General features: G+C 37.0%; 1 protein-coding gene across 1 annotated transcript; it reads right to left on the bottom strand.

The window, feature by feature from the left end:
• Positions 1-7938: 7938 nt before the first annotated feature.
• LOC149543769 (uncharacterized) lies at positions 7939-11687 on the bottom strand. The gene is made up of 2 exons (XM_089798460.1): positions 11110-11687; positions 7939-10715 (listed from the first exon to the last, which is right to left on the bottom strand). The coding sequence occupies exons 1-2, from the start codon at positions 11444-11446 to the stop codon at positions 8179-8181; spliced, it is 2874 nt and encodes a 957-aa protein (XP_089654586.1). The 5' UTR covers positions 11447-11687; the 3' UTR covers positions 7939-8178.
• Positions 11688-11981: the final 294 nt, after the last annotated feature.

Here is an 11981-nt window from a genome sequence, read left to right as displayed (position 1 = left end):
ACCATCAGAAGTCTGAGTAACTTGTAAGCCCAAAAATTAGTGTAGAAGACCAAGATTTCTCATCTTAAACTTCTCAATAAATTCTCTCTGAATACTTTGAATCATAGAGGATGAGCTATCGATAATGATGAGGCTATCAACACAGAGAACAAGTATCACAATATCAACCCCCTGGCGCTAAATGTACACTGTATGATCAAAATAACAATGTGCGAAGTTTTTGGAAAGTAGGCATAAGTCCATCTTCTCATACCAAGTCTAAGGGGCTTGTTTGAGACCATACAATGAATGTAAAAGTATACAAACTAATGAAGATTCTTACACAAAGCCCTGAGGCTATTCTATAAAGATCTCCTCATGAAGATCATCATTCAAGAATGCACTCTTCACATCCATTTGAAAGACTAGCCATCCCTATGAAGTTGCTAGTAAAATGACAAAGCAAATAGAATTCATCTTGGTGACAAGGGAAAAAGTCTTAGAATAACTAATATTCTCAACCTGCTAGATTCTATTCATAATAAGAGGTTCCTTATATGTATCAATAGAGCCATCTACAACATACTTGGTACAATACAACCACTTGCACTGAACTAACTTTCTTCCTTTAAGAAGAGTACAAAGATCCCAAGTGTGATTCTTCATCAAAGAAGAATACTCCTCATCCATAGCCAATGGCCAAATCCCACTCTGGATGTCTTGTTGCCTTTGAAAATCTTTGTGGATTGATGGAAAAAAAAAGATTCAAAAGGCTAGAACTAGATGTCTGAACTCAAGTATGGTGGGTATCTTTAGGATCTGCTACCAAAGGACCAACTAACTCAACTATAACATAGGTCCACCTGAGAAAAGGTGGAGAAAATGGTGGTGGTGGATTAGGTAGATGTGGTGGATCATCATCTACATCATCATTAGAAGATGGAACATCCTCAAGAGATTAAGAGGAAGGAGTAGGCAATGAGAAGGAATCCAAGGCGGGAGAGTCTAGAAGAGGAAAACGCTCATCAAACTGGACATCTTGTTGAAACAAGACTTCTTTGGACTCAAGATCAAACAACATGTATGCCTTCACATCCTCATGGTAGCCAACAAAGATGAGTGGTTGAATCTTCTTCTCCAAATATTTTATTTGATCCAATGGTGAGAACTCATCTGTATTACTAGAGCCAGAAAGGAAAATCTGATAAACTAAAAGAAGGTTTGTAGAAATGTCAAGAACTAGAAGAACATCTTGAAGAGAACCACCATCTAGTGAAAATGAACTTGAATTGAGAACTGGGAGCTATGTAGAGTTACCAACTATAATATGTGATGTGGCACTATGAACAAGTGTGGTGACCAAATCTTGTGAGTGAGTCATATGGTGTGAAGCACCAGAATCAATGATCCAAGATGACTCTAAAGACATTGCTCATGTATGAAGAGCATGAACCTTCCCCATAGATGAGGAAGGTAGCTAAGGAGAGAAGATGTGATACTGCTGCATGATGTCCTCTAAAGCCTCTAACCATTTCCAACTCCTAGAAATTGGATGTCCTTCCTTGCCACAAAAATTGCAAGGATCACCTGTGGACTTCTTAGTCTTGATGGAAGACTCACCAAAATTAGAAGAATTACCCTTCTTAATGTTGGATTTTGGTTTGGAAGTAGATTGTGTAGATGGCTTAGAGGGATGCTCATAGCCAATTGAATCTCTCTTGGGCTTCAGTGCCTACTTTTTCTCCACTATAGATGATTGTGCAACTGATGTTGTGGTCATTGATCCTAATAAAGAATCCAACTAGGAAAGCTTGGCCTATTCTCTAGTCAAACGATCATAGAATTCCTCAAATGTGGGCATGATGATATTAGTACCCAATGCATCCATAGTGGAGTTAAAAGTAGAGGAGAAAATTTGAAAGTTTCCCCAAAGCTTTGATAGTATCAAGAAAATGCATTCTTTATCTATCTTTGTCTTGCCACAACCTTGTAACAACAATCTTTGTTACTTGAATTTCTTCAGAAAGTCCTCAATGGTGGGAAAAGTATTAGGTACAAGTTATGTAAGCTCTACCTCAAGCTGAAGTGTCCTAAACTCACTAACTATACCAAACAAGGTCTTGAACTTGAGCCACATTTCTCGAGGAGTAGTACTCTCATCAAGATGAAACTATAAATTGTCTACAATACTGAGAGAGATAAGACCCATGGCCTCATCCATCTTATTTCTATGATGATATGTCTAAAATGGACTCTAAACTAGAGGTTGATCCTCATCCAAACAAGAACACAAACCCTTGGAACGAAGTAACCATGTTATGACAACTGCCCATGTGTGATAGTTATGTGGGTTCAGAGGAGCTAGACAAGAAGTTGTCTCGGCCATTGTTTTAGAGAAGGTCTTTTGGTTTTGAAAGAGATTTGTTGTACTGAAGTAAATGATAAAAATAATATATTCAAAACACCCCCCAAAATACAAGAAATCAAACCCCAACAACAAAAAGAAATGTGTATAAAATGAGGAGAGAAAAAAAGATTCAGATGAGTGATTGATGTGCCTTTGAAAGATTCTGATGAAGAGGATAGTAGATCTTGATAGATCACTACAAGAGCTTTCCATTGTCTTTTCTTTTACTAAAAATAGAGCTTCAACACAAAAGATATGGCCGCTAGAGTGTAAAATAGAAGTTTGGCATTTGACAGTGAAACATTGTCCTTAAACAACATCAAAATTTGATAAAACCTATACCATTGCAACAAGCTTGGAACCAGCTCTCCAACAATATTTTGTCTTTTGAAAATAGAGTTTGTATGCTCAAGTTATGAGAAAAAAACTAAACATTGCTTCTTATGGCCTAGAAGAGTATCCAAAGTGTTGATGTAGTGTTCACATCATAAATTTAGGCCAATAAATTTGATGGTCATTTGACTGTTGTAGGCAAGAAAAGGACCTGCTGAAATGGTAGGTGACATGGCACTAATGTGGCAGGTGATGTGGTGCTGATTGGGTGCTAAAGAGGTGCTAACGTGACAACCATGTGGTAGCCTTGACATGGCAGAGACTAGACACACGAGTGTCACATGTCAACTATAGACATGGTTGCATGGTGGTTGGCTAAGTATTGGCTAGGGATGTGGCAGAGTGACGATTAGTGGGTGGTCAGCTGGCGGTGGCAGCAGGCGATAGTGTTGTACCTAGGGGGCGATGGGGTCGTGATGGCATGCACAAGCCAATTGTGGGTTGCCATGTGGTAACCTGTGAGCGGTCCATTTGAATTTCTTAAAATTATTTTTCCTCTTGCCTTGTAAGGTGTGTTGGAGCCTTTGAATCCAGTGGTATCCAAATGAGACAAATTTTATATGGTAATGGGGGTTTTGGGAGCTCTAAGTCCAACGGTAAGGTTCATTTGAGCTCAAAGTGCTTCAAAAGTTTGACCCTCCCCCCTCCCCAAGATTCAAAAAAACATGCAAAAGGAGAGAGAAAAAAGGCCTCCAATGACAATTTTGTCCAAAATGGACAAAATTTATGAGAAAATAAGGGTTTTTGGGCCTTTTGAATCCAATGGTGAGGTCTATTTAGACTCAAAATGCACCAAAAAATGACCCCTTCAAAACCCAAAAAAAAGGGGTATTTAAAACCCTTAAATCAGAAAACTTCACAAACTACCTTCAAACATGAACAAGAAGCTATGGGAATGTCTCTAATACCATGTAGGAGTTGGTGTGCAAAACCCAACTTCATAGAATCCATAATGATCACCTACAAGCAAATAACCTATTACAAGGAAGAGAGAAGCAAGGAGAGAAGAGTGGCTCTCAAAGATTAAAATATATTCAATAGAGAAAATAATGAATCAAAAAGTGTTACAAAATACAAGGGGATCAATCCTTATAAAAGGAGATCAACCATTCTCAAAAAGGAAACCTTAAAGAAACCCTAAAGAGATAATGTGACATTTAATAAAAGAAAACAAATATTAAATGTCACATTCATGAAGAGTAAGTAAAAGATAATAAACATTTTACTCTAACAAAAAAATCAATTTGGTTATTGTCATAGGCATAGACGTTGATACTGGCACAAATCTAGGCACTAACATGACCATAGTGACCACTATTATCCTCTTGACTAGCAAATGCCCTCTAGATAAACCTTGTAGAATATTCCTAATGGATAAAGCCTTAACAAAAAGTACCAAAATGAAGGGAACCTTGGCCATGAGTAGCTCATAGAAGGGAGTCACAACTGTGAATACCTCATTGAAGGGAGCTTCAATAGAGACAGAAATGATGATGGTATGTAGACGATACAACAAGTAGGTTGGATATTCAATTAGCTAATGTGCCTTGACAAAGGGAGCCTCAGTAGAGAGTATGTCAGTGAAAGGGTCCTCGGTTGTAAGTACCTTTGCAATAGAAGTGGCAAAGGGTGCCTCAATGAAGGGAACCTCAACAAAGAGTAACTTGCCAAAGGGAAACCCAACCACGAGTACCTCAATAGAAAGTAGCTCAGCAATAGATGGAACCTTGATGATAGAAAAAAATTCATTTGCAAATAGAGCTTTGGTGGCACACAAAACTTCACCAATGAATAGAGTCTCGATAATGAACATCTCCTTAGTAACATGCATGGTGACATAAGTAGCTACTATGATGGATGTAGCCACAGTGACAAACACACAATGGTGATAGAGACAACCATGATGACAATGGGCACAACTATGACTACGATGAAGGTGATAGATATAGCCACAACAATGATAGGCATAGACTCGACGATGACAAAAATAGACATGACGATGACAATGGGTACAGACTTATGATGAAACTAACAACGATGATGGGCATAGACCCAACAACACCAGACACAGACTTGACATTGATGACAGACACATACTTGATGATAGTGACTGACACGATGATAGTGATGGACACAAGGATGACAAAAGATAGAACTACTACGATGATGATGGACATGGTAATGAAAACAATAATGGTGATGGACACACATCCTTGGTGATGAACATGAGCAGGAAGATGGACATAACTTCAGTGATAGACACATAGCCTTGACAACAAACAAAACTTCCATGCCTAATACTGCCTTGAGGATGAGGACAACTAAAGGATAACTCCATAGTCAACCAATTGTGGATTCTCTTGCAAGGAATCATTTGTAGCATCTCCACGAATTTGAAAAATTGTTGGTAGATTTTTCTCCTTTTGAGGATCACCAATAGGGCCCAAATTTTCATTGACATGATCCACAAGTGCTGGGAGGAAATTAGTGCAAAGATCTTCATCATTTCCATAATCTTGAAGTTTTGGGTACTTTCCACTTGTAGGCATAGCAATAGATTCTTGCGAGTCCTCATGAGACTCTTAATTTTCCTCTTGTGCTTGTATGACTTCATCTTGTAGCAACTTATCAATCTCCCACTTTAGACCATTGTTGAAGACTTTATTGCACTGATATGATAGATACTTCATTCTTAATTCAATATAATCCTCCAGAGATATGTCTCTCTCCCATCACCAATCACCCAATCTTTCTTGATTATCTACAATGTCTCAACCAATGCATCACTCAGTACCATGATCTAAACTCAATACCTGATAGGCTAGCAAGAGCACCAACTCTGATACCATTGTAATTTTCCTGATGACACACCTAAGAGTAAGTACATAATGGAAACCACCCGAGGGAAACCACTTGAGGGACAGGTGCCCGAGGGAAACCACCTAAGGAAAACCACTCGAGGAACAAGTGCTCGAGGTAAACCACCCAAGGATCAAGTACCTGAGGGAATCTACCTAAAGGAAACAACCCAAGGAAAACTACTTGAGGGAAACCACTCAAGGAACAAGTGCTTGAGGGAAACCACCTAATAGAAACCACCTGAGGAATAAGTGCCCAAGGGAAACCACCGGGAAACCACACTGGAGGTAGCCGAGGCCATGTCATAGGGAGCCAAAGTCCACATTGGAGGAAACTTGAGGTAGTGCGAGAGGAATATGAAGGCAATGAAAAGGAAGGTGAAGGACATGGGGAAGGAAGATGCTTAATGCCACATTTTCACCAGATACCAAAAGTAAGCCTTGTATAGAAATGTAATAAATGGTAGACAATTCTCAATATTATATTGTAGACAAAGATGACACTCAGACTTGCTAGATCCAAACAAGTAGTATAGAGGATGAAATAGGGTGGGGCTGAATACCATCAAAACCAAAAAGTCAAGTAGGGAAGATCTTTCACTTGCGAAATGACAAATAACACAAAACTCCAACAATAATTCACATACAATAAAATAATCCAAATCACATACCTAAAACAACTTACAAGATGGCCTTATAAAGGGCTTCAAGGAAGCTTCTCGAAGGATTACAAAAATGCCGACAGTTTGACAAGTTACCACAAAATAAAATAAAGAGTGTGTCCCTTATTAATTAAATAAGTCAGGTTGTGATATTATTTGATTTTTAGGACCATTTATTTAATTAACCTAATTAAATGTTTTATTAAAAATTGGGGAGATTACATAGGCCCTATTATTTTATTCAATGGATTTCCTAATTTAGATGCACTTTTATAGGTCTAACTTGAAATACCGCTAGGTTGGCATTTTGAGTACCAAGGTCATTTGACTACTGGGCACGCATGAGGGCGCTAGAGCACATGAATTTTTGGGAATGCTACTTACTTACTTAGCATCCTAGGGAACTCCACTCTTGTTTTTTTTGGTTCATGTGTCTATTTTGGGTGTGTTTCTCTTAACCTTAGACTACCCTAGTTTTCCTAAGTGAACTATGGTTCTATCGACTAGAACAAATGAGTGAACCTTTATGCTTCCTTGTGATTGTGTGGTGGATATTTTTGATGTATTTTTCATGGTTGAATTCTTTCAGAAGCATATGAAGTTGTCAAAGATAATTCTCTCTATTATGCACATTGTCCATGTGAAGAAATTATAAAGTATTATTTGTGCATGCCTATGAGGCCTTGTATTGTAATAGATATTTATTTTAATCATTTATGTACTTGGAAAGGGTATCTCTAGGCAAACAATGCAAAAGTAAATAAATATTTAATTTTATTATTAAAAGTGAAATGTCAATTATGGAAAAAAATACTAGTTGATAAGTTATGAATCTAATGTGTTAATGTTATTTCATATTGTAAAAGAAAGAAAAATGTCTCTTTCTCTACCCTTTTTTATAATTGTAATTCTTAGATCATGTTATTTAAAATGAATTATGAATTGTAACTGATATAGATTTAAGTAACAATCTTGCACAAAACTTAATTATATTGTGAAGTTTAAGTTTACGTTTAAGAAACATTTTTTTCTTTTTATTTAATTTTTTATTTTTAAATTGATTTAAGTTTTTTTTTTAAAATTATTTTAATTTACTTTTTAAATTAAATTTATTTAGCTAATAGTATATTTGTGAAAGGACTTCTATTCTTTTTATTTTTATTTTTTGTATTTTTCCTATTGATTTTGCATGATAGATTTTTTACTTAAGATTTATTGTAAATAATTATTTTATTTATATATGATAAATTGAATTTATTTAAATAATATTTATTAATCTATTTTTAAAAATAAAAAATAAAAAATATATTATTAAAAATAATTTTTTATCCAAAAAAAGTACAACTACTAATTTGAATAATAATAAGAATATATGTATTAATTTTATTATGCCAAAACAACACAAAATTAATGTAGAAGGCAAGATTGAAGTATTTGCAGCGTTGTGGGTAATGTGATTTACACAAAATTTGCTGGTTGCGCACGAATTGATCTACGAGAGGTTCTTTAAGACGGGACAAATGCTTTTCTAATTGTTTAGTCTAATTAGTATAATAAATTTATTAACAAGGTAATGCGTTATACTAACAATTAACAATTAGAAGTAAGTGGTGAGAAATATCAGTAATTAAAATATGTATATTCTTTCTCAAAATTCTAATCTTTTATATAGATAGTTTCTGCATACATAGTTTGAAGATGCAAATGATGCTGCTACAATACTCTTCTTCTACAATATTGAATGCGATTTGCCACTAGTTTTGCAAGGTCTTCCTACTACTACAAAATCTAGATTTAGAAATGCATCTCCTGTTTTATTGTTCATGAAGTAGAAGCACTATCTTGAGCTGAAATCTCTGATTTGGCTTTGGGTAACCTTTTAACTCCTTGAAAACAAATCACAAAAGCTAACAGCAGCTTGATCCACCATGTTGACATATCTTCTTCGCCACGCTTTCCTTGCACAAACAAGGGCAAACAATCCCCAAAATCCAACAGCAAAGGAAGCCATACAGCTAACATACCAATACCAGGGATCCTCTGTTCCCTCTTCACCTTCATCATTCTCATTTTTTACAGCTGGAACGATGCTTGCTGATCCTGGGCATCTGTTACCAAGTGGAAAGCCACAAAGGCAGGGATTTCCATGGAAATGGGCAGCATCAAATGTGGAGAACTGACCATCCGTTGGAATCTTGCCACAAAGCTTGTTGTTAGAGACGATTAAAACAGCTAAGAAGTGAAGTCCTTGCATTTCAATTGGAATCTTGCCTTGCAGATTATTATAGGAAAGGTCCAGTGATTCTATTAGCTCTAGCATTCCCAATGTATGGGGAATTTCTCCGCTTAGATTGTTTCTGGAGATATTGAGGATTCGTAGACCATTAAGTGCACCAATCGCTGAAGGAATCATACCTGATAGCTGATTTCCAGAGAGGTCAATACATGTTACAAGTAACAAAATAGAGTCCACATATACCAACCTGTTTTCTTTGTTGGTGACTGAGATTTCTTCCTTGTAATAGGCAGGTGTGCCGTTTTTAGATTCTACTGTTGAGCTTCCAACTTCAGCCATTCCTGTGGCTAACTTGTTTAGCTCCGTTGGAATGAACCCTCTCAAACTGTTTTGTGACAAATCTAAAACATGAAGATGACTGAGATTGGCCAATTGAGGTGGAATAGATCCTGTAAACATGTTTTTCCTCAATACAAGTATCATCAGCACAGACAATTTTGATAGCCAAGTTGGCAACTCTCCAGACAAGAAATTAGTTCCAGCATCTAAGATCTGTAAATTATAACAGTTGGAAAGACTCAGTGGCAATTTTCCCCTTAGCATGTTGTCATTCAGATGCAGCGTCTGAAGTTGGTACAGCCTTCCCATTGTGTATGGTATCTCCCCTTCCAAACCAGTATTTGCCAGGTTCAATCTTGTTAAAACTGAACAATTGGTTATGCTGGATGGTATCTTGCCAGATAATCTGTTATTTGAGAGACCTAAAACCAGGATTTTAGGAATGAGCATGCCAATTTGGCCTGGGATAACCCCAGTGAAGCCATTGTGAGAAAGGTCCAAAACTTGCAGGGACGGGGAGGGCAAGGGAAGAGCACCACTCAACCTGTTGTTACTCAGATCTAGGGTTAACAACGTTACATTCAAAATTGGAGGAAGATGACCTTGTAAGTTATTGTATGATAAATTAAGATAGTTGCCAATTTTGAGATCCCAAAGCCAGGATGGAATGCTTCCAACAAGACTATTGTTAGAGAGATCCAAACCCAGTAACCTATGTTGTGTTGAGAGAAATATAGGGATGGAACCTCTAATGTTACATGAAGCCAAACCTAATACTTTAAAGTGGATTTTGGGTACCCAATGAGGATTGAGATAAACAGTCAAGTGATTGTAGGATAAATAAAGGCGAACAAGGTCGGAGGAATTGTTAAAAACCTGGAGAGAGAAATTGCCTTGTAGACTGTTAAAACTAAGATCAATCAATTGTATGTGAGTGAGATGTCCTAAAGACGTAGGAATGACACCGTTTAACTGATTAGATTGCAGATAAAGTTCAAGGAGTGGTGTATGTCCATCAGACCAGTAAGGTATGTTGCCAATCAATTGATTGTAGGACAGATCCAGAGTTGTCAACATAGAAAGCCGATGAAGTGAGGGAGGAATTTGTCCTGTCAGAAAGTTATTCCGGAGTATGAGTTTCTCAAGGAGAGTCAGATTGCCAACAGAGGCAGGAATGGGCCCATTAATTTCTGTCTCTACAACCGTAAGAAGTGTGAGCGAGGATAAATTTCCAACGGAAGGCGGTATATTTCCTCTTATATTCCACCCTGATAGAGTAAATAGAGTTAGGTGTGACCACCCGCTCCCTAAAATTTCATTGATATCACCACTTAGGAATTCATTGCGAGCCATTCGCAGGTATTTCAAATGAGGCGAAGTGGAGAGAGTGAGGGGGAATGGACCACTCAAATTGCAGCTATCAAAACTAAGTGATTCTAAACTAGTCATGTTTCCTAACCACACAGGAAGCGGGGATGAAAAGTTGTTGCCATGAAAGTCTAGATGTGTGAGGGATGTGAGGTTAAGAATAGCAGTGGGAATTGGGCCTGAAATTTGACAGTTACTCATGTCAAGGATTTGCAAATTATGAAGTGCAGAGATGTAATTCCCCAAGTCTTTACCACTGCTATTTAGGATCACATACTTCACCGATAAATATTGTAAATTTGGCAGACTCTGCGCCCACTCTAAACTTGACCAACATTTGAATTCATTCTTCTTTGTCATGGAAATATTCAAATATTGGAGGTTGGAGAGATTCCCCAGCTGCAATGGAATCTTACCTTCAAAATAATTGTTGCCCATGTCGAGATGCTTGAGTTCTCTGAGTGCTGATATACCTGGATCCAAAACACCAGCGAAGTAATGAAGCTATAATCTCATTGACTGTGCACTAAAGTTATTGTCTACAACTTTTGAAGGAGTGAATTGCGTAGATATTTGCAACATAAATTCTTTGAATTGAGTTACTTTCATCATCGGAATGATAAAAGTAAGGAGATCAGAGTACCCCAATTGTTAATATACATGATTTCCTAAAAGAGAAGAAGTGTGTATCCCAAAGAATGTAGGGCTAAAGATTAATCTCTATTAGTCGGCTACGAAACCATTTCAAATATCCTGTCTTCTTTTAAATTAAATGTTTGACCTTATAATCATATTGATGTGAAAATCTAATGATATTAACTAGAATCGGTTTTTAACATTAATTGCTCCAAAAAAACTTTAAAATACCTGCAGTTATAACACCAGTGAGACCATTGGAGCTCATATCCAGATATTCCAATTGCTTTAACTCGAACAAAGGAGTGATAGTCTGACTTGATGCATTTTTAAGGGTCAAATTTGAGAGGCGCAGTTGGGTGACATGAGATGTGAGATTGCTGCATTCAACTCCATTCCATTCACAACAATTAAACCCCTTCCATGAAGGAAATAAACCCCCAACCCCAGCGTTGAAGCTCAGCAGAATAAACCTTTCCTGAGGTAGGCATTGAATATTGTTACAATTGCAACATATGATAACACTGCTCCAGCTCATCAAAAGCAACACCCATCTGTATTTCTCCATCCTAGCAATTTCCAATCAGCTGCCAAATATAGCAAACATTGAATGAAAGGAATGATAAAATAAGATAATTGCAAACGTAGAAACTACACCATACCAGATAACAGAATACTGAAATAGGGCTACAAGAGATTGCAATGTTTTAGAAATACAAGAGTGCTGAAAATTCCAAGAAAATGACAACGTGGCAATTTTTTTCCAACACGAACAAAAAGCCTTCTTGATGGTAAGCAAATAACTTTATCTTGTATGTTGTACAACTGTATTAAAATTGAGCATAATTTTCAAAAGCAAAGAACCGGATTCAAATTAAAGGGCGTGGACAGGTTCAATAGAGTCTTTTGTGGGTTTTGCCTTTGCAATTCGACATTACGTACAAATTGCGGTGGATAAAATTTAGTTTGAGAAGGAGAAGTTCACATTTACTTAGGTCAAGGTCAAGTCTATCAATCTTCGACCTTTAGGATTGCATCTACAGTCATTTCAACTACATGGTCGCTTGTGATGTTGCACATGTTTCATTTGATCTGCTTGTGAT

This window comes from Cupressus sempervirens, chromosome 8 (assembly GCF_028749045.1).
Source record: "Cupressus sempervirens isolate cs-2001-9-10 chromosome 8, ASM2874904v1, whole genome shotgun sequence".
Lineage (NCBI taxonomy): Eukaryota > Viridiplantae > Streptophyta > Pinopsida > Cupressales > Cupressaceae > Cupressus > Cupressus sempervirens.
The sequence above is the reverse complement of the archived record's forward strand: the minus strand, read 5'-3'. Positions and strand labels throughout refer to the sequence as shown.

Coding starts and splice junctions, on each gene's coding strand:
- LOC149543769 (XM_089798460.1), bottom strand. CDS start 11,446: ATGGAGAAATACAGATGGGTGTTGCTTTTGATGAGCTGGAGCAGTGTT. Junction 10,716..11,109: donor CACTGGTGTTATAACTGCAG/GTATTTTAAAGT, acceptor TTTTGGATCCAG/GTATATCAGCACTCAGAGAA.